This window comes from Balaenoptera physalus, assembly GCF_965194825.1.
Source record: "Balaenoptera physalus genome assembly, chromosome: 2".
NCBI lineage: Eukaryota > Metazoa > Chordata > Mammalia > Artiodactyla > Balaenopteridae > Balaenoptera > Balaenoptera physalus.
In genome coordinates, this window is record NC_138883.1 from 83,861,425 (window position 1) to 83,880,277 (window position 18,853).

The following is an 18,853-nucleotide window of genomic DNA, read 5'->3' on the forward strand; positions in this document are numbered from 1 at the left end:
GTTAAAAATATTTAATTGTCCACAGATGACAAGGGTTTAGGAAAATGGGTACTTTCGTATGTTGCTGATGGGAATGTAAGTTGCTAAACCTTTAGAAAAATAATCTGAAAGTATTTAATAAAATAAATGCACATACTATACCCTTTGAGCTAGCAATCCCACTTTGAGAGATTTACTTAAAGAAATAACACATCAGTATACGAACCTTAAAAGGACGTCCATTGACAATTTATCATAGTGCTCAAAAACTGAAAACTGCATGTTCACCAATAGGAAAATGGTTGAATAATTTATTATGGAATATTAAGGAGGTAAAAGATCAAAATACATATATATTTAGATAGATCCATATCTATATTTGATCTGTAGAAATGTCCATGGTATATTGTTAGCTGAAAAGAAGTATGTTTCAAAGGAACTCTAATATGATTCCATTTTTATAATATAGAGAAAGAAAAAAGTTTAAAAAAGCACAACTGAGTGTGTGCATAAGGTGCACTGTGTGTTTGCGTGTACCCAGTATGTGTGAGGTAAATACATGTTCCCACATGCGTGTGAACAATGACACCTACCAGCTTGTTTGTATCACCAGAGTAACGTGTCAAAGACTTGAACTTTTGACTGTATTTCTCTGGAGGGAGGTCTGGAATCAGGGCATTGTCTTTTTTTCATATCTGTGTTTTGTTTTATGGTTTAAGAAGAAATTCCTTCCATACCCTCAGATTTAGTTTTTCTTTTATAGTAAGTCAAGTGATTTGGTATTATTTTGAGTGAGAGGTAAGTAAGTAGCATATCAGACACTTGGGCTCTGTTGAAGAAAGGATAGAAGGGCAAACCTTTACATAGCTGTACTTAAAACTGGCTTCTTCTTCTCTAGACATTAGGACACTAAAATGCAGATTTTTCAACATCAGCTCTCTTTCTGTGAGCTGATATATTCAGTCCCCCAAAATAAAAAGTAATTGCCCTTTGAGAATTTGACCCATTGATTAATTATACCATGTCAGATCTCTTGAGGCAATCTGATAATGGTTTTATAAGTTGTGGTGGTTATTAGTGAGTGGTTATTAAGAATTTCTTCTGTAAGATCTACAGGAAAGTCAGTAAATTCACCATAAGAGGTAATACCCGGGCTTCCCTGGTGGCACAGTGGTTAAGAATCCGCCTGCCAATGCAGGGGACACGGGTTCAAGCCCTAATCCAGGAAGATCCCACCTGCCGCGGAGCAACCAAGCCCATGCGCCACAACTACTGAGCCTGCACTCTAGAGCCCGCGTGCCACAACTACTGAAGCCCACATGCCTAGAGCCCATGCTTCGCAACAAGAGAAGCCACCGCAATGAGAAGCCTGTGTGCTTCAACAAAGAGTAGCCCCCGCTCACCGCAACTAGAGAAAGCCCATGCGCAGCAACAAAGACCCGACTCAGCCAAAAATAAATAAATAAATAAATTTATTTTTTTTAAAAAAGAGGTAATACCCATGTTGATTGCATTAAGTGACACTTAAAAAAATTCACAATCAAATAACTTGCACTGGTTTTAATTTGGCATAATAAAAAATTTAGCAGAGTGTGTTTAATAGTGAATTTTTCTCAAATTCAAAAACCTAAGAAATGCACAGTGAATAAGGTTGGCGGTACATCCAGCAGTGCGGTCAGCTGCTGACTGACCAACTCAGGAACATTCCAAGGGGTGTGAATGGCAAGCAGTGCACAACTTTGTGAATATTCTACAAACCACTGAATTGTAAACTTTAGAAGGGAGAACTCTGTGGTATGTGAGTTACAACTCAAAGCTGTTATTAAAAAAAAAAAGGTGGTTGGCACATGTTGACATTGACCTTTGAAACTTTATTTTTCAGGTTCCTTTTGCAAGATATGTGGCAAGAAATAATATATTGAATTTAAAACGGTAAGAAAAATCGGGGGTTCATTTGATGGATGTGGGAAAGAAACCAAAGAAAAATGTTACATCATCTGTGATCCTTACACAGTAAAGAATTTGGAGTTTAAAGTACTGAGCTTGGAAAATGGTCAAAAAGCCCAGCCCCAGTACCCCTTTCTATGATCAGGACCGGCAGCCTCCCCTTTGAAGGAATGTAGCAGTTGGGTAGGTACCTGAAGCTCCCACAGTCTATTCTGTGCCTTCTAAATGTCCCCAAGTCACATGACTAATTATTTTCACAACCAGTTGCTTGGAAAAACATCTGGCTGTTCTTGATCACAGATGGCCCCTTTTAAAATTTAATTGAAGGGACAAGTGGCCAATGGTCTCTGTGTGAAAACTGCCTACAAAGGTAACTGCATAAAAGCTGCTTCTGGAGAAGTAGAGTAAACCGAGCAGGAACGCTGAACACCAAGGACCTCCAGGCACTTACTGCTGGGGAAAGGTTTGGTGTACATTGAAATACCACAGGAGTCAAACACCAAGAGCTTCATAAATTGGAGCAATATTCCTGTCAACGAGGCAGCCGACTTTGCAGCTCCTTTCCTAAACAAAATCAAAGCTCTTTACATGCTTTTATCCTCAGTTCCAAGTGAACAGTTAATATTCATAGTCCTAAGGTGTGGGGATCACTGTGTAGAAAGCAAACACTTAAGATAAAATTATTTTTGTTTGTAATTTCATCTCTATTTCAGACATTAAAAAAAAAAAAAAATTAAGCCCTGTAGTTTAATAGTGGCAACACCGGGAATTGGAACCTAGATCACAAGGCAAGACTATTCTGGGCACATCTATCTTTATGTTTTCTTAATCATTACTACTGATTAATTTTGTCACATTTGTTTATTTTATCTTATTCAACAATCTCTTACACATATTTAATTCCAGTAAGCCAGCAGTCCCCAACCTTTTTGGCACCAGGAACCGGTCTCATAGAAGACAGTTTTTCCACGGACGGGGGGTGGGTGATGGGGGGGTGATTCAGGCGGTAATGGGAGCGACGGGGAGCGGCCGATGAAGCTTTGCTCACTCACCGGCTCCTCACCTGCTGCTGTGCCGCCCGGCTGGGGCCCCCTGCAGTAAGCAGTGACCTTAGAAGCGCGGGTTTCTCTCTCCAGATACTGCATAGAACGCGTGTTCAGGCCTCGCAAATTAGACCGATTTCATCCCAAAGAACTTCTGGAATGTGCGTTTGATATCGTCACCTCTACCACCAACAGCTCTCTGCCCACCGCTGAAATCATCTACACCATCTATGAAATCATCCAGGAGTTTCCAGCACTTCAGGTTCCTTCCCGTATCCTAACATCCCAAGGTTATCCCACTAGATAGAGCCCTCTGCCGAGTGCCGTGGGAAAGCCACGACCGCAGGACTGCTCCTCAGATGGTGCTGGTGGTGAATCACATTGTTACTCAAGTCCCCTGGAAAGTCTGATGTAGCTTTTGAGACTTGTCTCAGGCTCTTACCTCTGCCTTGACCAGGACGGGTTTTGTTTTTGTCTCTTTGGTTGGGGGGAGGGTGTTGTTTCTCCATCCATTCTTCCAAAATTTGAGGAATTAGCCTAAGATTCCTAGGATGCTTTAAGCATGTTGAGACCCCTCAGCTCCCTCCTACACCCAGGCTCTTAACAACCAGCTTCATTTTGCATAGTCTCTGTGGACTACCCAGCCAGTGGAGACTGCTGTGAGCACGGTGGTGGCTCTCCTCCGCCTTTACTTTCCATCCCGCACACACGCCCTGTTCACCCCGCCACCGTGAACACCCATCAGTCACGGTGTGCCCCTGTCCAGAAGGACCTCTCTATCCAGCTGCGGTTGGGGCCCTTTCTCCCACTGCACCTGGCTCAGCACACGGCTCGCCACCCTGCAGATGCTCATTGATTGACTTGTGTGCTTACATTCCACCAGCCGGGCTTATAGGTCAGTCACTGTTGAACCAGGTCCTCTCCCTCTTTGAAATCTGTGTCGGCTCGCTCAGGCTTTTGAACATAGCTGGAGACCAAAGTATTTCTGAGGCGTATAATAAAGTATTAAATTATATTATACTCTGACCACAACAGTGCATGAAGAATGTATATGAAAAAGTAAACTAGAAGGCACTATGCTAAAATTCAGTCCTTCCATTGTGTCAGGTTGGTGAATTGGTGATAAGATTCTAGATTTGGTCATGTGCATGTATTGCTTTTATAATGAAAATAATAATAACTTCTCTATCCTAGGAAAGAAACTACAGTATTTACTTGAACCATACCATGTTACTGAAAGCAATACTCTTACACTGTGGGATCCCAGAAGATAAACTCAGTCAAGTCTATGTTATTCTGTATGATGCTGTGGTAAGCATTTAATTACTTTGAGTTGATATTGAAGGATAATAATAATAGTTCATGGGTATTTTCTTAGTGATGTAACCATGAAACTGAATTGGGACTTTTATCTCCTTCCCTTATTGCTCTAAGGTAAAAGAACCGACTGGCTTTGATTCTGTCAACAGTTAACAAGTGTTGGTTGAGCTTTTATTCTGTACTAAGCCTTGTGCTACTAGTGACCTCCAGGGTGTTTTTTTAAGGGTAACTTCTGAAGATTGAATTATCTTATTTAATTTAAAATATAATAGAGTTCTTCACTAACCTACTTCTGGAGGCAAAAAAATCACTGAGTAGTTGGTCCCGATACTTGCCAGTAATAATTTTTAAGAAGAGTTAACCTTTATTGAACATATGCCATGCTCAATATTTATGTGCCAAGCATTGTTCTAAGCCCTTTACATGGATTAACTCACTCTAATCTCACAAGCTCTGTTACTGTCCTTTAGAGAGACCAAGAAAGGGAAGTGTTAGTTTTGAGAGTAAAAGACTTATGCCCTGCCCTTATTTCTTCCAACCTGTCTGAGCTTATCAGTAAAGTCATTTATAGACTTGGATTGGTTGAACTGGGGGAGACTGGTTTAGACCTCTCTTGGGGCCTCGTTTATCACCTCCTTCCTGTGGGACTAGGGCAGCATCACCTCCTGTTACTCTTCCTCATGTAACCACATCACAGTGTTCGTTACTCTCTAGTATGTGTGCAAAGCCTGGAGGGGAAACAGTGAAAAGCTTAAATAGTATTATATATTACAGCGCCGGGATGGAATTGAATCCCTCTTATCTTTTCTAATTTCTTTTCATGTTAAATATTATTTATTATTATCCTATTTATTATAAAATAAGAACATCCAGGAGATTCAATAGCTAACAGTGCCAGACAGCCTATGCTTAAGGCAGGACGAGGAGGGGAAGTCCATAATGGCTTACTGTTTTTTTGTACACTCAAAAGCTCAACTCGCTTTTCTTTCGTCTGCCAGGGACACATCAAGGGCCCTAACTTTACTGTTTGCTTCTTCGTGGTTCTTTTCTCCTCCCAAAGTGCTGCTGCTGTTTGGCAGGGACAGATACAACATAGTGTCAGAGAGACGCTGGCGGAAACCCCCGGGGATGGTGCAGAGGGCTTCCCATCACTCTTGTTCATATCCTGCAGCCTGCCTGCCAGCGTGGGATGGCGCACAGAGCCTGTCCGCACATGGCTTTCATTAGGGGACGGGGATCGGTTGACTCCCTCCCAGCCCAACATAAGCACCCTGGTTAAGCCTGTCCACCTCTGGGTCACCTCACCATTCAGCAAGTGCAGCTCTCCCCTTATTAATTCTTTTATGTCAGGGGTATTCACATTTTAAAACAATGTTAGTTATAGTTTATGTGAATTGTGGAGGGAAAAAATGTTTTTTAATCAGAGTTAACCCATCCTTCATGATGAGGAGCCATTTGTCCAAAATGAAGGATACACCCGTCAGAATTAGCCTGGAAATTGTATCTTGTTCAGCGCCAAATTTGGGACTCTCATTGTTACCTTTTTCTGCCCCATTAGACGGAAAAGCTGACGAGGAGAGAAGTGGAAGCCAAATTTTGTAATCTGTCTTTGTCATCGAATAGTGTAAGTACATTTTAACAATGTGATTACAGCTCTCTCTGTAATTCTGTGGTACCAGAAAATGCCACCAAATTCTCGCTGCAGTAAGGCAGCAGTGCCCCCGACTGCCTCAGACAATTTTCCCCTTGAGTGTTGATAGGTGCCATGGCAACGTCTGGGATCAGGGGAAGAGAAGCCAGCGTCGTGATCAAAGAATGCCTGTGCATGCTGCCCCTTAATGTGCCGTAATCACCCTGCTTCTCCCTGATCACCAGATCCTTCTTTCTCACACCCCTGGTAAAGGCTGTGCTTGGTGGAGCCTCCTGCTGAGGAGACCTCATGCTGCTTGGCCTCTTCTGAAACAGATGCTTCAGGACTAGTTTGAGGCACAGAGCTCTGCCAAGTCATTTGGTTGTCCACCTCCCATGCTTCCCCCCCCCCCCCCGCCCCCTGGTCTTCTAACACCTCAGAGCTGCATTAAAGCTCTTGCTCTTCTGGGCATTTCCTACTCCTAAAATCGTTCATTTGCTCTCATTGGCAATGAGGAAAATCTCATGGGGTAAACAGGTTTGTCATTTCTCTCTATAAGCATCAGGTTGGGCCCAGATCTTTCACACAGTCACCCACACTTAACTCAGTCCCTGAAAAGCAGAAGACAACAGGGATTTCTTACATTTTCCTGAATATTTATATAAGAGAAGTTTTGTTTTTTTTTTTTTTTTGCTTTCCCAGAACCCTTCTCGACCTTGGTCTGACACTCAATTACATAATCCTGTGGTGATGAGCAATATTCACTTATGGGATAGATTAAAATATGATTGTACGGGGACTTCCCTGATGGTCCAGTGGTTAGGACTTCGCCTTCCAATGTGGGGGCGGTGGGGGGGGTGTGCAGGTTCGATCCCTGGTCGGGGAGCTAGGGTCCCACATGCCTTGTGGCCAAAAAACCAAAAACATAAAACAGAAGCAATATTGTAACAAATTCAATAAAGACTTAAAAAGTATATATACATGATCGTATGCAGGCCAGGCAGAGTCATTCAGATTTTGGGACACCTGCAGTGTGTCAGGCACAGTGCTAGGGATATAAAGAGTCCACAGACTGCTTTCAACTTCTTCATTCATATTGGCCTTTAAAAGCCATGAGAAGACCCATACAGCATGTGTCTACCCTCAGCTCTTTAAAACAACTTTCACAGGCACCGTGGTTTAAAGAAATCACTCAGATAGTTTGCAGGTTGGGAAAGTAAACCAGATACACAGCATTAGGAGCTCTAGAAATTAAAACAGATTACATTTTAAATGTTAAATATTAGAGGAGATCTTAACAATTACAAAGTGACCCAATGGTATAATATTCTAATATGAAGAACAGTATTTACATAATACCCTAGATGTGTACACAGCACATAGCCTGTGCAGAAATAGTCCTGTGTATGACACAAAGGATCTGCCCAAGAAACTGCCCAGTTCAGTGACTCCTTGCCCAACCAAAGGTTCAAGCCCAAAAGGTTCTTTGAACTAATGTCACATTTCAAAATATTTCACACTTGCTCATGATAGCTGCATTGGTTGCTAAAATGTCAGCTTCTTTGCTTTTTGCTAAATCTCTACCCACTAGTCCTTTGATATTAAGCATTAATTTGAAGTTGTGTGTGTGATTAGTTCAAAATGGAAAAATTAGTATCTAATATAGGCATTTGGTACTCTCATTATTTTAAAAGGGAACTCTAAGGATACTAGAAAAGGGAGGAGAAATATTGCAGGAGAGTTTCAAATATCTGGCCCAGTCTTCGTATTTTACAGATGAGGCAACTAAGGTCCAAAGAGATGTGTGACTTATCCCAAGTCACATGGAGTTAGTTGATGATAGGGTGAGAACCAAAATCTGGGGGTGTTAACTCTAGTGCTTCTGGTAGTTTATTAATGGGGTGATATAATGTTAACATTATTGAGAAGAAACAATTTTTTATTAAGAAGAAAAAAATAATTTAAAATCAAAGATGTAATTTTAAAATTAAAAATTTTTATCTTTAATATAGTAAAGAAATTATAGATTTTAACACTTTCAGATTTTTTTTAAATACAAGTGATTTATGATTATTAAACGAAGTCTTCATTCAGCTCTTTGGTTCCACGTGCCAACTTACAGATGAACTAGGTTCTGCCTGCCTGTAGTCTCTAAGTAGCTATAATTTTGTTTCTTAGTTTCCACTTTAGCCCCTGGGATTCTTTTTTTCTGGTTTTATGATCATAGTTATTTCCTCTTTCACCTGCTGTGCGCCAGGGTCATTATTAGCCACTGCCCCCTCCTGGGGAAGACGAGGAGTACAGCTGGTGAGAGCTGGGATCTGGGGTGAGCTCTGAGCCAGAGAGAAGGAAGAATCAGGGGCTGCCTCTAGGAGACAGTATCCAAACTGCATCTCAAGGCTACAAATAGGAATTATTCAAAGCGAGGACAGGGAATTCCTGGCTAATTCAGTGTAGTATTAGAACGAGTCAGACTTTGCCTTCCTGTCCCCCATTGACGTGCCTGTAGTAATGGAAATTCATGAGCGTGAGGAAGGCAAAGGGGAGCAATAGTGGCCTAAAAATATGTAATGGAGGATCTGCTAGTACCAGGGTCTGCTCTGCTGGGGTCAGCATTTGCTATAAGTGTGTGTGACTAAAAATTAACTGTGAGTAGGTACCTAAAGCACTTCTGCGAGGTGCTTTAGAGTTGTTGGAAAAGGATAATCCTTAGTCGGGATTGTGGGAAAGACTAAAATTACCCTTGACCACAAAATCCACCCTTTCGGAGGTACAAAAGCTCTGCCATGCTCCCCTGCGCGTAGGAAACACACTGCAAAGTGAGTCTTTCTTGCCGTGGATTTTGGAAGCTAACTGTGCCTCTTTGCTTTCCAGCTGTGTCGACTCTACAAATTTATTGAGCAGAAGGGAGAGCTGCAAGATCTGACACCAACAATAAATTCATTAATAAAACAGAAAACGGGTGTTGCCCAGTTGGTGCAGTATGGCTTAAAGGATCTAGAGGAGGTTGTGGGACTGTTGAAGAAACTTGGCATAAAGTTACAGGTTTGGCAACTGTTTGATTCTGGCAGCACAGATTTGTAGCATTAATAATAGCACAAGGAGGAAATGGGTTTTATTTTGTAATTGCTAGTAAGTTTTATTTTTCCAGAAGAACGCTGCTTTCTACATTTTGGAACATTTGATATCTAGTAATAATTTTGGCTTGGATCAGAATTTCTTTGCAAGCATCACAATTCCTATTGTGCGGCAATCCTTATTATGTCAGCCTCAGAGAAGTGGTTATTCTTGAAGAGAACAGAGCTTCTCGTACTTGGCAGGCTATAGTTTAAACAGACCGTGTGCCAGATCTTACTGAATATTCTGTTTATACTAAATAGATTGTTCTGACGCTGATGATGGAAAATGGTGTCTTCAGCGTTGCACATTCTAAATCTTGAGCCCTTGACACGTTTGTATGGCATTTCCCTTGACAGGTCTTGATCAATTTGGGCTTGGTTTACAAAGTGCAACAGCACAGCGGAATCATCTTCCAGTTTGTGGCGTTCATCAGACGGAGGCAAAGGGCTATATCTGAAATCCTTGCAGCTGGTGGCAGATATGACCTGCTGGTGAGGGCTTGCCCTGTGTTTGTTGATTTGTTCTGGCTTGATTTCATTTCTTCCTTGACTCGTTATTTTGAAATTTTTCAAAACTACAGAAAAATTGAACCACTGGTATAATTGAACACCTATATATATTTCACCTAGGAATAGAAATGTCTTGTGAACTACATTTGTAATGTTTTCAACTTTCATTTAAATAACTATAGGTTTACAGGATGTTGCTAAGATAGTACGGAGAGGTCTTGTATACATTTTACCCAGTTGCTTCCAAAAAGCTGGCATAACTATAATAAAATACCAAACCCAGGAAGTGGACATCCATACACTGTATGTGTCTAATTCTGTGCCATTTTTATCACATGTGTAGATTCCCATAACCACCACCACAACTGAGATACAGTACAAATGGAATATAGAACCTTACCTCCCTCTGTGTCCCTTACCCCATCCCCCATTTATAATTGTCTTAAATATTTCCTCAGCATACACTGAGGTCCACATCAGACAGTGTTGCGCTTTTTGCTTCCAATGTCAAACTCTGAGGAACTCAAGAAAGTCTACTCTATTTACCCAAAATTTTTGGGTTGTGATGAGAAATCTGCTGTTATTTGAATTATTTTTCCCATATAGGAAAGATGATTCTCACTCGATGCTTTTAAGATTTTTTTTTTGTCTGTCTTTAGTTTGAAGTTTAATTATGATGTATCTTGGCATGACTTTCTTTGGATTTGTCTTGTTTTGGATTTTCTCAGCTTCTTGAATCTATAGGTTTGTCTTTTGCTAATGTGGGTCCCCCACCAAGCCCCAGCAGGTATCAGAGAAGGCTAAATGGGGAGCCAGGATTTTCATATCTGCCTGGGGGCAGTGCCCCCCACGCCCCCACTAGCAGAGTCAGTGGAGGCCAGGATCCCCGACTTCCACCCACACCCAAGCAGTAACAAGTTCCCCCCACCTCCCTGCTGGGGTGGTGCCGGAGGAGGCTGAGTGGGAAGCTGGAACTTAGACCAGTATCCAGCATAGTATCAGAGGAGGAGTGTTTCAGGCATTATTTCTTCTACAATTTTTTTCAGCTTTACCTTCTTTTTTCTCTCCTTCTAGGACTCTGATGACACAAATGTTATGCTCCTGTGGTTCTGGGACATTCTGCTTTCCAGTCTGTTTTCTCTGTTGTTTAGATTGATTTTTATCTTCAATTTCTCTGTTTCCACTGTTATCTCCATTTATGCTATTGGGCCAATCCAGTGAATTTTTTGTCTTCTACTTCTTTGCTGAGACTTTCCATTTTTTTAATTTGTTTCGAGCCTATTTATAATGCTTGTTGTAGCATTTTTATGCTGGTTGCTTTAAAATTCTTGCCAGATAACTCCAACATCTATGTCATCTTGTTAGTGCCTGTTGATTTTCTCATTTACTTTGAGATCCTGGTTCCTGTTATGAGACGTGATTTTCAGTTGTATTCTGGACATTTTGAGTCTTACGTTATCAGATTCTGGAACTTCCCTAGATCTTCTGGTTTAGGAGGCCTCCTCTGATACTGTACTGGGGGGGCGGCACTTTGCTGCTGTCGGTTGGGGGTGCAGATCCATGTTTCTCGCTCGGCCTTCCTCTACATCCGGAGCGTGGGACGGGTGCCTTGTTACCGCTTCCCGCACGCCTCCACTGAGAGTATAGTGGAGGGGTGGGGGGATGGGGGAGTTGGCAGGTGGCCTTGTTACCGCTGGATAGTGGCGAAGGTTCCAGCTTCCCACTCAGCCTCCTCCGGCACCACCCCAGAGGGGAGGAGGGCCTTGTTACTGCTTGGGTGTGGTTGGAAGTCGGGGATCCTAGGGGTCCTGGTCTCCACTGACACCGCTGGGGGAAGCATTACTCCCAGGCAGATAGGAAAGCCCTGGCTCCCCATTTAGTTTTCTCAGATGCCACCCTGCTGGGACTTGGCGGGGGCCTCCTTACATCTGGGAAAGGGTGAATGTGTTGGCCCGCACTCAGCCTTTGTGAGTGGGAGTGTCTGTGCTTTTGCTGTGATGTTTGACTGGAGTAGGGCAGATCTTGTCTAAAAGTTTTCTGTCTTGCTGGGTTGCCCCTTTCTGGGTCTTTTGACCAGAGACAGCGGGTTTTCCTTGGGGCTCTCTTGTTTGTTCTCCTTGGCATTTCTGGGTTGACAGTTTCTCCAGCACCCAGTCCAGAGTATATGAGGCAAAAACCAAACCCAGGGAACTCACCACATGTCGTTTCTCAGATCCCATGGTCCCCGGTCAGCCTGCCATCTTCTCTCCACTTTCAGAGTTGTCTTATGTTTGTTTTATATGTAATGTCCAGGGGCTTTAGCTTAGCAGGAGGAATAGGGAGAAATGTACCTACCCATCTTGGTCTAGAACCTATGTATGCAACTTTAAATTGTCTAGTAACATAAAGTAAGTAAAAAGAAAAAGGTGGAATTAATTGTAATAATATATTTTATTTAACCCAATATATCCAAAATAATATGTAAGCATGTAATCAAAAATTTTTTAATTAAGGAGTTATTTTACATTTTTTTCTACATCTTTATAATTAGCATTTATTTAACCCAGTATACCCAGAATACTATTTCAACATGTGATCAAACATTTAAAAATTATTAAGGAGCTAATTTACATTCTTTTCCATTCTGAGTCTTTGCAACCAGTATGTTTTACATATACAGCACATGTGAATTCAGATTAGACATTTCAAATGCTCAAGCCCCATGTGGTTAGTGGCTGCCAGATTGAGCAGTGCAGAGCTAGATGCAACATTCATCAACATTCATGAAGTGACGTGTGCTTGCTCTTCTCTCTTGCTACACACACACACACACACACACACACACACTTTATTTTGTTGAACCCTTTGATAAGTTGCTGTTAGAGTGCAAATCATTGCTTTTCCTATAATCACACTTTCGTCTCCATTTCATAACCAGAGCTGTGTGTCTCTCTCCACAGATCCCCCTGTTTAGAGGACCACAGGCTCTGGGGCCAGTTCCTACTGCCATTGGCGTCAGCATAGCCATAGACAAGATAACTGCTGCTGTCCTCAACATGGAAGAACCTGTAAGTTCCAGCTTTGCTTTCCAGTGTGCTTTGAGATGTCTTTCATTTTGTAGTCATTCACATGGAGCCTCAGATGTGGTAGCTATAGACTGAGGTTTTGGGAGATTACCTTTGCCGTGAGAGACAAGCCTAAATCTTGGTGTGAGTACTTAGCCTCTGATCTTAGCTGGGGGACCTTAGTCCACTAGCCTTACTCTCCTAATCTGTAATATGCTATGTAAATGTGAGATATTACACTTGTTAGCAGACTCATATCAAAGCCCTTCGTTCATAAATACTGCTGTTCTCTACAAAGCTAGAAATGGTTTTTTCCCTATGTTTCAGGCAAGATTAGTTTTCCCAGAGAAAAAAGAATGTATTTCTGATGACTTAGAAATAATTTCAACTACCCTATCCTAAAAGACTAAAAGTTTTTTGACTGTCTTTTTTTTTTAACCATGTCATTTGAAGCGAAGACTTTTGCATTTATGTAGCTGTACACAATTTTAAGATGCCTGTTTTCACATGAGCGCTGCCTCCTTGGCCTCACATACATGCCCACAGTCTCCCTCCTCTAAACGTAATCACTCTGTTTCTGATACAGGTTACAGTAAGCTCTTGTGACCTCCTCGTTGTAAGTGTTGGCCAGATGTCCATGTCCAGGGCCATCAACCTAACCCAGAAACTCTGGTCAGCGGGAATCACAGCAGAAATCATGTATGACTGGTCACAGGTAATGAGACAAAAAGCACCTGTGAGTGGAGTGCACATAGTCGTGGCTTCAATAGCAAATCATCCTCCACGGCTTTAGTTTCTGCCAAACTCTTTATCTCTGTGGTTTCAGTTGCTTCCTCTATGAGTTTCTGATTGTTACCTTAAACTTAGTGGTCTAAAGCAACACTTATTTATTATCTTACATTTCTGGAATTCAGAAGGCTGAAATCCGTTTCACTGGGTTAAAATCAAGGTGTCTGATAAGGCTGGTTCCTCCTGCAGGCTTTAGGAGGAGAATCCACTTCCTTGCCTTTTCCAGCTCCTAGAAGCCTCCTGCATTCCTGCTCATGGCCCCTTCCTCCATCTTCAAACTCAGCAGGGTGGCATCTTCTTTCCTCTCTACGCTATGCTTCTGTCCTTCCATCTCTAACTGACCCTCCTGTCTCCCTTTTACCAGGACCCTTGTGATTATACTGGGCCCATGCAGATAACCCAGGATAATCTCCCCATCTCAAGATCTTTAACTTTAATCAATCTGCAAAGTCCCTTTTACCATATAAGGTAACATAGTCACAGGTTCCCAGGGATTAGGATGTGGACATCTTTGTGGGGCCATTATCCAGCCTAGCACACTTCCCAAACGCATTCTGTGTTTAGTGTGTGTGTAGCTTTATATCTTCAGACCTCCCACAGCAGGCCTAACACTTGCTCTGGGTGTGGAGGTGAGGAAAATGGCACCACTGAGCACCTGCCTACCCTTTAGAAAGGGGGGCCTTTAGATGACTAACTTCTGTACAAGCAGATCACAGAAGGGGCTGCACTCCCAGGTGGTCCTCCGAGTTGTTCACACGTTCACCCACACTTGTGGTGCCCCAGAGAGTGAAGAGATGCCCAGGGAAACAGAACCCCACCCTCCCACCTGCTTCTTCCACATTACCTGCCAAGAGCTGCTGCTGTCCGTTTTTGTGTGTGTTACGTAAAAATTGATATCAGAAGTATGCTGAGCAATAAATTATAGTCATTTGACAGAACAGTATCCTATGCCATTTGTTTACTTGTTTCATAAATTGTTAGAGAAGTGTTCTGTCCTAAAGTAAAATTATAAGCTCAGTAACGGTGACTTCAGCCCTGCACAGGGGCATCCCCTGCAGGCTTCTCTGCTCTGATGCTTCTTTGCTTTATGCTTCAGTTCTGCTTTTCACCTTCTACTATTTCTTTTGTTGCCTTTGCTTTCCCCAAAGGCCGTTTCACTCTTTGTGTGTGTGTGTAATTTTTGGCACCTTCTATCAAGATGTGAAGCTTCTGAAAACCTCTTACTGTGTCCTGACCACATTGAATGGCATGGCCCCTTAGAACAATAGTGAAAGCAAGGAAAGCAAAAGAAGTCTTGTTCCTCCTTTGAATTCTGTACTCTTCTTGCTTAATATTTATATATTTAATATTTATATAAACCCTGAAATCAGCATGTTTAGTTATTCACTTTGAGAATCCACTGAACACAGTGTTTTCATTCTCGTCAATTACTTGAAGCTGTTCTAGCTGTTCTGTGTTTATTTGTTTCAGTCCCAAGAGGAATTACAGGAGTACTGCAGACATCACGAAATCACCTATGTGGCCCTTGTCTCAGATAAAGAAGGAAACCATGTCAAGGTAAAGACCAGAGGAAATCTTTCACAATTCAACAGTCAGATTTCCCGAACAGTATTAACCGTGGAGCACCCAACCTTCCCACTGAGGTCCTGCCCTTGGCTGTGGGGTGGAAATACATTATTTCATTCTCCTTTTGAATTGCTAGGCCTGTTTTTGGAGAAAGTGTATAAAATAAGGAAGACAGAATCTGAATCTAAACACTTTTCTTTGAACTCAAAAAAAAATAAAAATGAAAAAACTATGGCTAGTTATTTTCCCTACTTTTTTCCCCTTGTTCCCTTTGACCATCTAAGAAAATAATAAGAATAACTATAGCTGATACCTGCTGGTTGGCATATCCTCTGGCTACTTCCTAACCAATTCTACTATGTTGCATTTAACTAAAAATGCTCATCCCACTACTGGGCATATACCCTGAGAAAACCATAATTCAAAAAGAGTCATGTACCACAGTGGTCATTGCAGCATTATTTACAACAGCCAGGACATGGAAGCAACCTAAGTGTCCATTGACAGATGAATGGATAAAGAAGATGTGGCACATATATGCAATGGAATATTACTCAGCCATAAAAAGAAACGAAATTGAGTTTTTTGTAGTGAGGTGGATGGACCTAGAGTCTGTCATACAGAGGGAAGTCAGAAAGAAAAACAGATACCATGTGCTAACACATATATATGGACTCTAAAAAAAAAAAAAAAAAGGTTCTGACGAATCTAGGGGCAGGACAGGAATAAAGACGCAGACATAGAGAATGGACTTGAGGACACAGGGAGGGGGAAGGGTAAGCTGGGACGAAGTGAGAGAGTGGCATGGACATATATACACTACCAAATGTAAAATAGATAGCTAGTGGGAAGCAGCCACATAGCACAGGGAAATCAGCTCGGTGCTTTGTGACCACCTAGAGGGGTGGGATACGGAGGGTGGGAGGGAGATGCAAAAGGGAGGGGATATGGGGATATATGTATACATATAGCTGATTCACTTTGTTATACAGCAGAAGCTAACACACCATTGTAAAGCAATTATACTCCAATAAAGATGTTAAAAAAAAAACCAACCAAAAATAAATAAATAAAAATGCTCATAAATATATCACCTCATAACCTTTATTTCTATTTTTAAAAGAAAAAAATCAACATATTTTCCCCTTGTTTTTCTCTTATAACGTGTTTGTCTGGTTTTTATAGCAGAGTGATGTTGGCTTCATAAATTAGTAGGATCTTCTGTTCTCTGGATAACTTTGTGTAGAATTGGCATTATTTCATCCTCAGATATTTGGTAGAGTTCCTCAAATGTTTGGTAAAACCACAGGGGCCTAGGTAAAGAGCTATCAGATTGCCTTTCTCCTTAAATGAGTTTTGGTAGTTTGTATCTTTCTCAGAATGTTTCCATTTCACCTAAGTTTTCAGATATTCCCTTTCACTATCTGTAGGATCTATAGTGATATCCCCTCTTTCATTCCTGATATTGGTAATTTATGTCTTCCCTTTTTCTCCCCTGATCACTCTGGCTAGAGATTTATCAATTTTGTCTTTTCAGAAAACTAGCTTTTGATGTCATTGATTTTTCTCTATTTTTTGTTCATTCATTTCCTATTTTATTGATTTCCATTCTTTTTTTTTTTCTTCAATCTGCTAAATTTGGATTTAGAGACAGTCACTAATTGAAGTTTGTTTTGTATCCACTCTGACAATCCTGCCTTTTAATTGAAGTGGATAGACCATTAATATGAGGTGCAGTTATTGAAATGGTTGGGTTTAAATCTACCATTTTACTATTTGTTTTCTGTTTGTTCCAACTGTTCTTTTTTTCCATTTTTTTCTCTTTTCATGCCTTCTTTTTAGATTGAATAGCTTTTATTCCATTTTATCTCTACTATTGGTTTACTAACTATAACTCTTATTTTTGGTGGGTTTTTTTTAGAGACTTCTCTAGGGTTTATAGTATACATCTTTAACATATCACATTCTACCTTCAAAAATATTATATGCCTTCATGTATTGTTGTAAGAACCTTCAAACAATATTTCCATTTCCCCTCTCTCATCCTTTGTGCTATTGTGGCCAATATTTTTCTACATATGTTATTAACGTCATAGTACATTGTAAGTATTTTGCTTTTAATTAGTCAGTTATCTTTTAAAGAGGTTTTAAAATAAGGGAGGAATGTCCTTTATATTTACCATTTCTAGAACTGTTTGTTCCTTTGTGTTCAGCCAGATATTCTGATTTCATTTTCTTTATGCCTGAAGAATTTCCTAATATTTCTGATTAGTGCTGGTAATGAATTCTCTCAACTCTTACTGGTCTGAGAAAGTCTTCGTTTTACCTTCATTTTTGAGAGGTAATTTTTCTGTGTATAGAACTCACAATTTACATTTTTTTCTTTTTGCACTTTGAACACGGGTTTTATTGTTTTCTGACCTGATAGTTTAAAAGTCTGCTTTGATCTCTGTATATAATGTTTCTTTTTATTTTCTGGCACCTTTTCAAGATTTTCTTTTGTCACTGGTTTACTGCAATTTGAATATGACGTGCCTCAATGTGATACTCTTTATGTTCTAATACTTGGTATTAGAACTGTAGATTTGAACTGTAGATTTATAGTTTTCATCAAATTTGGAAACTTTTCAGACATTATTTCTTCAAATATTGTTCTGTCCCTTTTCCTTCTGGGACTCTGATTACAGTATGTTAATCATTTGCTCTTGCCCCACACCTCATTGAGGCTCTGTTTTTGGTGGGTTTTGTTTGTTTTTTCTCACTGTCTATGCTTTATTCTGGATCATTCACTTATGTTTTCTGCAATATCTTATATGCTATTAATCCCATCCAGTGCATTTCTTATTTCAGATATTGTAGTTTTTTCATCTGTACAAGTTACATTTGTGTCTTTTTTTTTTTTTTTTTTTTTTTTTTTTGGCTGTGTTGGGTCTTCGCTCCTGTGCGAGGGCTTTCTCTAGTTGTGGCAAGCGGGGGCCACTCTTCATCGCGGTGCGCGGGCCTCTCACTATCGCAGCCTCTCTTGTTGCGGAGCACAGGCTCCAGACGCGCAGGCTCAGTAGTTGTGGCTCACGGGCCTAGTTGCTCCGTGGCATGTGGGATCTTCCCAGACCAGGGCTCGAACCCGTGTCCCCTGCATTGGCAGGCAGATTCTCAACCACTGCGCCACCAGGGAAGCCCTGTGTCTTTTTTTTTTTTAATGTCTTCCATTTCTTTCCTCATCATGGTTCTTGTTTCCTTTATATTCTTTATAAGATTTATAATAGTCATTTTTAATTCCATCATCTTGACATTTCTGATCTGTTTCTGTCTATTGATGTTTCTCCTGGTTATGAGTTGTATTTTCCTTCCACTTTGTATGCCCAGTAATTTTTGGTTGGTTGTTGGACATTATGAATTTTACATTTTTTGGTGCTGGGTTTTCTTATGTTCCTGCAAATACTGTTGGACTCTGTTCTGGGATGTAGTTAAGATCCTTGGATTCTGTTTGACCCTTTCTAGGCTTGACTTTAAGTTTTGTTAGGGCAGGGCCCGGGCAGCCTTTAGTCTAGGTCTAATTTAGCCCCACTCCTAAGGCAGTGCCCTTTGGAGGATTCTGCCTGAGGCCCCATGTGTCATGAGGTCTCTCTGCTCTGGTAAGAACAAGAACTATTCCTGGCCCTGTGGATTTCAGAAATTATTATGCCTACTCACGTCTGCTGGTTGTTTCCCCAGCCTTGGATAGTTCCCTCTCACCCATGCACAGATCACTTCTCTTTCAAAGATGTGAGTGGACTTCTCTGCAGAGCTTCAGAAATCTTTCTTTCTCTATGTGTAGCTCTCTCCTCTTCAGTCCTCTGCCCCACAGTTTCTGGCCATCGTGGCCTCCCTAAACTACAGTCTCCCCAGCTCGGCAAGACTCCTGGC

General features: G+C 41.2%; 1 protein-coding gene across 5 annotated transcripts in view; it reads left to right on the plus strand.

The window, feature by feature from the left end:
- Positions 1-18,853, plus strand: part of EIF2AK4 (eukaryotic translation initiation factor 2 alpha kinase 4) — a 109,221-nt gene that overhangs the window by 80,184 nt on the left and 10,184 nt on the right. For all 5 annotated transcript variants that reach the window (XR_014257815.1, XM_082442882.1, XM_082442883.1 and 2 more), the window contains 9 exons: positions 1,862-1,911; positions 3,063-3,231; positions 4,164-4,280; positions 5,848-5,913; positions 8,794-8,964; positions 9,396-9,530; positions 12,488-12,595; positions 13,179-13,307; positions 14,852-14,938. Coding sequence is in view for 4 of the 5 variants with exons in the window: in XM_082442882.1 (XP_082299008.1) it covers positions 1,862-1,911; positions 3,063-3,231; positions 4,164-4,280; positions 5,848-5,913; positions 8,794-8,964; positions 9,396-9,530; positions 12,488-12,595; positions 13,179-13,307; positions 14,852-14,938 (1,032 nt within the window). In the remaining variant the exon portion in view is untranslated. The remainder of the gene's footprint in view (positions 1-1,861; positions 1,912-3,062; positions 3,232-4,163; positions 4,281-5,847; positions 5,914-8,793; positions 8,965-9,395; positions 9,531-12,487; positions 12,596-13,178; positions 13,308-14,851; positions 14,939-18,853) is intronic.